Here is a 9,261-nt window from a genome sequence, read left to right as displayed (position 1 = left end):
AGGTGGGCGCGGGGCGGACGGGGCAGAACGCGGCCCTGCCCGGCAGCAGCTTGTTGTGGAGACCGCGCTGGCCTGGCGCCCGTTGCCTTGGTGCCTTGGCCCCAGGAGCGCACAGAGCTGCGTGGAGACACGAGGGCCGCGCCCAGGCCTCTGGGCAACCACAGATCGGTACACCTGGCTGAACAATGCTTGTGCTTTTCCTTGAATTTTGTTTGGAGAAAAAAAAATTTATTAAAAAAGAACAGTTAACTTGCATGTAGTCACACTTAATCACTTTAAAAACAGTACCATTGCCTTCTATTTTCTTAATGTCCGCCATGGACAGTCTCTCTCGCTGTGGCCACGGGCCCTCTCTAGATTCTGGTTTTCTCAGCGATGTTCTTACCCTCCTCTGCTCCCCAGCCCACAACATCTGGGCAATACCTGGTCATTTCTACCTAGAGAGATTGTGCTTGCTGTTCACCGTGTGCTTCATGACACCGCTGTTTCCTGGCGTGCTGCAGCGTTAGGGCACTTCACAGTATGCTTAATCTGGGGATGAAATTGTTGGGAAGCAGCACACTGGCATAGGGATGAGTCTTTCCATACCCTGAGTGGCCTGCTGCTGCAGTCCTGAACCTTACCTGGAGGGTGAGTCAGCATGTCAAAGTAATGGTCCCGGAAGAGCCTAGGGGACCAGCCCCTTCGCCAACACCAGGAAGGTGGGCCCAGCTGGTGCTGGCCACAGGCAGTGGCGTGTCAGGTGTGCAGGGTCCCTGCCTGGTATCTAGGGTTCTCATAGGCCCCGCAAAGTAGCTTAGCTGCCCAAGCAGGCCTGCGAGGCCCTGGCACTGCAGCAGGGAGGCTCCAGGGTCTTGCAGCACTGCTCAGCAAGAAAGGGAAAAGTTCAGACTTTGCTCCAAGTGAGCCAGTGAGTTGGGGCACTTTGAAATGTGCAGGGTCTTGGCGCACAAATCAGCAAGAAAGGGAAAAGTTCAGACTTTGCTCCAAGTGAGCCAGTGAGTTGGGGCACTTTGAAATGTTTGTCAGAGCCTTCCGTCCTTGCCCCCCACCCTGGGCTGAGATCCTCACTGGCAGAAGTCTCTGCTTCCTGTGACCAGTGTCCACAGGGCCGGGAGTTCAGCGTGGCACCCCTACTTTGCAGGTAACAAAACGGTTGTGTCACCCACCCAGGCGAGAGCCCAGGGGCCCTCGTGGCACCAGGTTGTCCCCCTTGCCCTTCCAAAGTGGACACTGGCTGGGAACAGGCAGCAGGCCTCCCCGTGGCCCTCAGCCAAGGGCCACCGTCGGCACTGGTGCACAGGGCCGGTGGCGGGGGCGGCCCTGCAGGTCCCCACCCTTAACCAAGGGTGTTCCTGCCGCAGGCTGGAGGTGGGCTCAGCGAGCCACCAGGTCCGGGCTGGCGGGAGGTCCAGGCCCAGGGGGGATCTGTGGCCCAGCGGGACACAGGGCAGAGTGGGCGGGGCTGTGGGAGTGCCGGGCGCCTGGCCCTCCCGCCTGAGCCTGCAGCTGTCGAAGGCGTCCTCAACGACCGCTCTGTTTACTGGTGGCCATGGTCCCAGTGGGAGGCTGCATTACCGCCAGGCGGGAGCAGCAGGCAGACAGGGGTTCACGGCCTCAAAGGACCCAGCAGTCAGCCTTTGTGGGCGGCCTCACCCGCCCCCGGAAGGAGAGATACTTGCTTCCCCTCTCACTGCCTTCCCACCACGGGGAGGGGAGCCCCCCTGTCCCTTGGGAAACAGCCAGGCCCAGCCCCTACTGAGGGACTTCCATGGGAGTCAGGCTGACGTCAGAAGGGCAGGTGTGTCCTGGAGTCACAAAAGTGGGGGAAGCCAAGGACGGGTACATGGACCTGCCTCAGGGGTCTTGTTCCCACGAGGCCCTTTGTGGGTCTCAGAGCAGGTGGCTAGCTCCTTTGGAGGCCAAGGTGAGCCCCAGCCCCGGGAGATCTAGGAGCTTGTTGGGAGCACAGGAGACATGGGGAGCTGAGAGGGGCTGGGGGACACGGGAAGAGGAGTCCGTGAGAACCCGAGCATGAATGACAGGCCGCCACTGTGGACGGTAATTGGTTCTGGGGTCCCCGTCTCATCTTCCTGGCCATTCACACCTGTCCCCCAACCGGGTTTGGCTAGGCACACCTGGGGAGCGAGAAAGGAATGTGGCCCCCATTCCTGGATCAAAAGGCGGTCACCGGTTGCAGCTACAAACCAAGAAAGCAGGCAACACACCCTGCCCCAAGCCCTCCCCAGGTCCGCGCTGCCCAGCGGTCTGCACAGGGCGCCCCAAGGTGCCAGGATTCTGGGGGAGAGGCTGCATCCACCAACGCTCTCCTCCCAGGGCTGCGGAGGCACAGGGTCCGGCCGGTGTTGGGGGCAGCCCTGAACCGGAGGGGTGTCCGGTTACCAGCGCCGGGCTCCAGACAAAAGCCTTCCTATGTGAAAACCCACGGCGCAGCCAGGAGGGGCAGGGGGAGGGGGAGGGGAGCCACCGCCGGGTGGGCACCTGGCCCAGAGATGTTTCACGTAGGCGCGGCCTCCAGGGGCGAGCGGCGCCGGGCGTGGCGGGCAGGACCCACTCCCCGGGGTGGGGGCGCTGAGCACCTGCTCTTCCCAGGTCGGCGGGGTGGCGCCGCTGGCCGCCCCGGTGCAGGCCGGCGGACATGGGTAACCGCGCACTGGTCCGCCGGCCCCGCGCCGACCCCGCGCCCCCACCCCCGCAGCCCCGTGCCGCGCCGCGGGAGAGCGGGGACGCGGGGGAGCGGGGCGTCTTGGGGCCACCCGGTCCTCACTGGGTCCCCACTCTGCGACGCACCTGCGGAATTCGGGGCCCCGCAGCGGCCACGTGACGCCCTCCAGGCCGACCGCCGACAGGGGCTGGAGGGCGCCCGAGCTGCGCGCGCGTCCGCCCTCCCTCCCTGCACCGACAGAGAAGGCCTCGGCCGTGTCCAGCCTCCCTGGACCCCGAGCTTCTTGCTACGGGGAGTCTCCACGCTCTGGATAGGCCGCACTCAGGGCCTTCTGCCGCCAGCGGCCGCGGAGAGAGTCAGAGCTCGAGCTTCGGGGTCCGCTGTTTGGCCATACCTCCGGGAACTTCCAGCTCCTATTCGGGCTCGGCGCTAGCCCCCGAGTGTCCGCTGGATGGCGGCAAAGGCACTGCCCCACCCCCACTCCCTACCGGGCAGAGGCGGGGTGGGGGGAAGTTGGGGGTCGAGGGGGGCCCTCCCCATGCTGCCTGCGATTGGGGAGAGAAGACCGCCCACACCTGGGTACAGGCTTTTTTTATTTGCAAAGAAGGCGCCCCAGGTGACTCAGAAGCCTGAAGCTACTGGGACCCCCCAGGGCCGCCAGAGGTCAATGGGGCGGGGGTGGGGGGGGGGGGGGTGGTGGTGGTGGTGGATGGGGGGGGCGTCCACCCTTCACAACTGCTGGGAGGCCAGAACCTGGGGGTTCTCATAGCAGTGGGCCTCCTTGGATGCAGCCTGAGAGGGGCTGCAAGCCTGGCAGGGGCAGCAGCATCTCACCAGGCGGTCCCAGGGCTCCAGAGAGCGGAGCCAGGGGGGCAGCCAGGCCCAGGAGCGCAGGCGGCGGGGCAGCCAGGCCGGCCGGTGCCGCTGCAGGACGGTGACCAGGGCGACAAGGAGCACCAGCGCTACCAGGGGCCCGCCGACCGCAGCCAGCACTGCGACCCCCGCCAGGGAGAGCCCGAAGGCGGCCAGCGGCAGCAGCAGGAAGCAGAGCAGCAGGTAGGCGATGGCCACCCAGCGGTAGCTGGCGGTCAGGTTTCCAAAGTGCTTGGCCAGCGGAATGGGCAGCCGGAGGATGGGCACGACGTACCACAGCAGGATGCCCACCAGGTTGAAGAAAAAGTGGATGAGCGCGACCTGGAGGGAGGGCAGGAGGGCGGGCAGGACTCGGGAGCCTGGGCTCCATGCAAGGCTCACCCCTCCCCGTCCTGACAGAAAGGCGAGGCGTCCAGGTCTGTCTGAGATGGCCACCTGGGAGGGCAGATTCTGGCCAGCTGTGGTGGGCACGCTCTCCCCACACCCCACAGCGCCCTGCGGGTCAGGAGCCTAGCGTGGCATCGCCACGCGGTAACTACGTGTCTGTCGCCCCGTGGGTCCCACCTTCCCCTGAGCTGGCTTCGCTTGCCGATGCCTCATCCACAGCAACCCCACTCATGCTCATCCCTCAGTGGGCTTAGCCACCCAGCCCCAGGTTCTGGCCTGGCTCCTGCGAGGAGGAGTTGCAGGGCTACACGTGGAGGGAACACAATTCTCTCCAGGGCCTTCCTGGAGAAGTCGAGGAGTCGCTGTGGTGGGTACAGTCCGGAGGGCTTCCTGGAGGAAGGGGTCAGGACCCTGCACTGGGAGGTTCTAAATGGACAGAGACAGAGCCGAGGCAAGAGAGCAGGTGGGCGTTGGGAGCGCTGGGGTTCATCTCTTCTCGGGGGCAGCAGTCCAGTGAGACCCAGGCTTTCCAGAGCTGCACCTATCAGGGTGCTGGGATGGAGGCAGTGGGGCCCAAGGGGCAATCTGAAGAGAATCAGGGAGACTGAATGGGACTGGGAGTCAGGCTCAGAGCTGGGGGGCTGGCAGGAGGCGTCCTGGAGGCAGAATTGGGACTGGGTAGGGGTGTGCGGAGGGAGATGGGGCGTCGTCCAAGTGGGGACCTGTGCCATTTAGGCCACTGGGTGTGGGGGGCATCCCAGAGGTGATGAGATGCAGGGGCTTGAGGCCACAGCGGTCTCTCAGGAGAGCTGCCAGCTGGAATTGGGAGGAACGCCTGGGGCTACAGGGTCCTGGAAATGACGAGGTTGCAGGGGAAGAGGGGAAGTCCCACAGGGCCCTTGGGGTCCAGGAGGCGAGACTGTGGGCTTGAGTGGGCAGCCAGAGGTGGAGTCCAGGAGAACCGGGGCCTGAGGCCCCAGGATACACATCCCACCGCCAGCCTACAAGACCGGACAGGAGGGGGACTGACCCAGAGTGGAAGCCCCAGGCCCACGTTGGGAGTGGAGAGGCCTGCAGGCCCGGGAGGGTGCGAGAGGGCGGTACCTGGACGGCACTGAGCAGCCTGTCCGAGGGGCTGGCCAGAGCCGCCAGCAGGGCCGTGGTGGTGGTGCCAGTGTTGGAGCCCAGGAAGAGAGGGTACGCTCGCTCCAGGCTGATCACCCCGACCCCTGGGGGAGCCGGGGGTCATCACGGGCCCTGAGCCCACCGACCCGGGAAGAGAGGGTACACTCGCTCCAGGCTGATCACCCCGACCCCTGGGGGAGCCGGGGGTCATCACGGGCCCTGAGCCCACCCACCCCACCGCCCGGGAAGAGAGGGTACGCTGGCTCCAGACTGGCCACCCCGACCCCTGGGGGAGCCGGGGAGGGGTACGCCAGCTCCAGACTGGCCACCCCGACCCCTGGGGGAGCCGGGGGTCGTCATGGGCCCTGAGCCCACCCACCCCACCGCCCGGGAAGAGAGGGTACGCTGGCTCCAGGCTGGCCACCCCGACCCCTGGGGGAGCCGGGGGCCGTCACGGGCCCTGAGCCCACCCTCCAGGTGCTGAGGGTCCCGCTCACCTATGAGTGGCACGATGGCCGAGGTGAAGACGCTGCTGCTCTGGAGCACGAAGGTCAGGCCGGCGCCCACGAGGATGGCCAGGTAGCCGCTGAGCCAGCCAAACGGGCGGGGGAAGTCTGCGGAGCAAGAGCCAGTGACCCCGAGCCCGGCTTCCCTGCCCCCACCCCCGCGGCGCCCCGCCTCCCGCCGCACCGGCGTTGATGACGGTCCTCACGGCCTGGGCGACGCGGCCCCGCAGAGTGGAGTTGAGCAGCTTGACGATGAGGACGAGGCAGGAGCAGAGCAGGAGCAGGGAGGCGGCCAGCAGGATGAGGCCCACGGCCAGGTCCGTGAGCGCCGTGCCTGCGAACAGGTGGCCGCCTGGGGCAGGGCAGGGGCAGATGAGCCGCGGCCAGCGGGGGGTGGCGGGGGCGCGCAGGGCGGGAGGGGGCGCGCGGGACCGGGCCTCACAGGGCAAGGGTTCGTCAGACGCAGAGCCGCTCTTCCCAGGGCAGGGGCCCCCTGCCACCCCTCCGCAGTGGCTGCTGTTCGCCGCGGTCTGGGAAGGCAAGGCGGTGGGGCTCAGAACGGGCTCAGAGTAGGCGGGGTGGGGTTCAGGGGTCAGCGGCCCCTCACCGTCTGCTCCCTGGTGCCACACCATCGCTTGATAAGGCTCCGGTTGGTGGTGTTGCCCGTGGCGCTGCCCGTAAGGACATCAGCGTCCAGCTGGGGACAGAGGATCCGGGTCTGGCGTCGGTCCTTCAGGACTGGCCTGGGGCTCAGAGGACTGCAGCCAGTCCACCGTGCTGGACCCCTCTCTTGCCCCGCCCGACCCCGGGCCCAGACCCGTCTCCCCAGCAAAGCCCTCCCAGCCAGGCCCTGGCCTGCGGGTCCTGCCGGAAAGGAGCCAGCAGCCTCACCTGCACGATGAGGTGTGTGAGCGGCCGGGTCAGCACCTTGAGGATGTCGGGTGCATGCCGCCCGGGCTGCGGGCTGGCGGCGCCCAGGATCAGCACACTGAGCCTCTCCAGGGGCGCTGCGGCACTCTCCAGCGGCAGCAGGACCAGCGCCGTGAGCCAGTTGAAGATGCCATGCACGGCTGAGCCGCCGAAGGCCCTGGGGTCACACAGAGGCAGCTGGGTGCTGGTCTCGGCCACCACCCGTACTGCCACCCCGGCCCCTGCCCACTCCTTACCCCGCTCACCTCCGAAACTCGTCCCGGTCGCCCGACTGTGCCATCGAGACCAGGGTGCTGGTGAAGGATGTGCCCACGTTGACACCCATGATGATGGGTACAGAGGCCCGGACGGTCAGCACTGTGGGGGCGCCGCGTCAGCCAGCTGCCCCCACCCCCCCACCATCCCGGGAGGGGAGGGGCACTCACGCTTGGAGGCCACCATGCTGACCACGATGGAGGAGGACGTGCTGGAGCTCTGCACCAGGACTGTGACCAGCACACCAATGACCAGTCCAGCCAGGGGGTTGGACAGCACCATGTTGTCCTTGAAGATGTCTCCGGTTACTTTGCCTGCGCCCAGGAGATAGGTATCCTAAGGGTGGGGAGGGCGGGCTGGCCACCAGCCAGCAGCCACCTGGTGGGTCACTCACTGCTTAGCAGCTGGAAGGCGGAGCTGAGGATGTCCAGGGAGCAGATGAAGAGGTAGAGTCCGCCCAGGAGCCCGCAGGCCTTGAGGAAGCCGACCAGCACCCGCAGCGCCCTGCCAGCCGCGCTGAGCTCTGAGGACAGGGCAGGGCGGTCCTTGGCGGGCCCCGCCCTCCCGTGCACCCCTCCCAGGCCCCTTTTCTCCCCCTTCCCAGGCAGAGCCCCAACGCCCCTTCTCTGTCCCTTGGCACAATGCTCAGGCCGACAGCCCTCTGGGGTCTCCTGGGAGCCTAACTGCCCACAGGACGGAGGAGGAGTGCCAGTGTGGCGGGCAGCAGTCCCGCTGAAGGCCCGGGCACCCTGGTTGGGGTCTGCAGCGCGTCTCCATGTGGCCTCTTGGAGCAAAGCCCCTCCTCGCTCTCTCCCCAAGAACCCTCTCCAGACACACCCGGCGAGGTGGAGCCACATTGGACTAGCTGCCCGGTGCCTCCGAACATACCTTTCCAGGACTGGCTGGTGTCTTTCAGCTGAGGGAGGGCCCAGGGGTCCATGTCTCTGTCTTCCAGGATGGAGGCAGAACCAGAGATCCCTGTAGGGGTCGGGGTCAGCTAGGGCCAGGGACCTAGCTGTTTCCTGGACACCTTCAAGTGTGTGTGTGTGGGGGGGCGCAGCACAGGGCTTGGGGTGAGGGACGGGAGTGGGAAGGAGGGATCTGGCCTGTGGGCTCTCCTGGGGACCGGCTGGTACCCCTCTCCCAGCTTCCCCAGAGCGATGGGTCAGGGACCAGGTGGGTGGGCAGGGATGCCAGTGGAGGTTGGGAACCTGAGTTTCTGGTACCTGCATTTCCCAGCCTCTGGTCCACCAGGCCAACTGTGTCCAGAGGGGCAGGAGGGGCCGGGCCACCAGTGAGGGGATGCGGCATGGATTTCAGGCAGGAACAGACCCAGGCCCAAACCCAGATCTGCCAGGGAGAAGGGCAGTTCAACGTCGCCCCTGCCTGCCAGCTCTTGGGGTGCCCTGGCCCGAGACCTTCCCACCGGCCCCCCTTCCCACCTGCTGTTGGCCTCGGTGGTCTCCCCCTTCCTCCGTCCGCAGGGGGATGGCTAAAGTGACCCCAGGTGGCTGTCAGGTGAGCGCAGTCCAGTTTAAGGGGACAGGGTGGAGGGAGCCCTGGCTCGCCGCTGATTCTGGCTGGAAGGAGGGCTGGTGGGTGACCCTGGTGCTAGGGTGTAGCCGGAAGTGGTCAGGACTCCGGGGCGTCTCCTATCGGGTGTCATAGAGACCACTGCAGACGGTCACAGCTTAGACTTTGGCATTTGGTACCAAACAGCAACTTGATAAGGGCCCACTCCCAGTGATGGGGAGCGGGACAAGGGGCTTGATACCCCACCCCGCCTCAAGGCTCCTTCCTCAGCCTGCTGGGCCTGGAGCCCCCAGGGCCCGGGTCCTGGGGAGCCTGCCGTAACCTCTCCCTCTGGCTGCCCCCAAGCTGGTCTCTCAACCTCAGCTGCTGGAGAGTGAGGTGGGCCTCACTGGGCCTGGAGGTCACCCAGCCCTGACCCCAGTGTCCTGGGCCCCCACCTGGTCCTAGAAGCTCCTACCTGTGTGGGCAGTGAGGGGCACCTTCGGGGAGGAGACACGGGCTGAGAGCAGCTGCAGGTCAAAGATCGGCTGGGTGCACACATGACCTGCTGTGTACTGAGCCCATTAATGTTTACCCAGGAGCCAGGGCCCCCCAGGGGTACTGTCGCAGCCCTGGGTGCCTGCCTCTTCCAGGCCCCACCATTACCCGGCAGTGAGTGGGGCTGGGCAGCTGGCCCCCAGAGCTGGGCTCCCGCACGTGGACGTCTGAGAGACATGACAGGATGCTGCATGCTGGCTGCCTGCAGCAGGCAGGATGCTGGCATGCTGGCCGGCTGGCCTGGAGACCCCTCAGGAAGTCTGCCCTCATCTCTGCAGGCCTTCTCGTGCCTGTCCTGCCACGGTCACATGGCCAGAAGGAAGCTCTTTGTGCCAGGTGGGCGGGGAGGGCAGCAACCCCCGAGATCATCCAGTTCAGGGCTTGGCAGAGATCCCAAGTGGCGCAGCCCCAGAGGTGACCAGCAACGGT

General features: G+C 66.3%; 1 protein-coding gene across 4 annotated transcripts; it reads right to left on the bottom strand.

The window, feature by feature from the left end:
• Positions 1–3,262: 3,262 nt before the first annotated feature.
• SLC34A3 (solute carrier family 34 member 3) lies at positions 3,263–9,058 on the bottom strand. Of its 4 annotated transcripts, none has more exons than XM_070456330.1 (13): positions 8,753–9,058; positions 7,989–8,112; positions 7,651–7,740; positions 7,157–7,285; positions 6,933–7,076; positions 6,753–6,864; positions 6,469–6,664; positions 6,185–6,274; positions 6,020–6,107; positions 5,762–5,929; positions 5,569–5,685; positions 5,051–5,175; positions 3,263–3,880 (listed from the first exon to the last, which is right to left on the bottom strand). In XM_070456330.1, exons 1-13 carry the CDS (start codon positions 9,056–9,058, stop codon positions 3,416–3,418), a joined length of 2,154 nt encoding a protein of 717 aa, XP_070312431.1. In that variant the 3' UTR covers positions 3,263–3,415. The 4 variants fall into 4 exon arrangements, with proteins under 4 accessions (XP_070312431.1, XP_070312442.1, XP_070312434.1 ...); XM_070456341.1 differs by lacking the exon at positions 8,753–9,058 and adding an exon at positions 8,205–8,291; XM_070456335.1 differs by having other exon boundaries at positions 3,792–4,372.
• Positions 9,059–9,261: the final 203 nt, after the last annotated feature.

This window comes from Odocoileus virginianus, chromosome 2 (assembly GCF_023699985.2).
Source record: "Odocoileus virginianus isolate 20LAN1187 ecotype Illinois chromosome 2, Ovbor_1.2, whole genome shotgun sequence".
In the NCBI taxonomy this organism is placed as follows: Eukaryota; Metazoa; Chordata; class Mammalia; order Artiodactyla; family Cervidae; genus Odocoileus; species Odocoileus virginianus.
The sequence above is the reverse complement of the archived record's forward strand: the minus strand, read 5'-3'. Positions and strand labels throughout refer to the sequence as shown.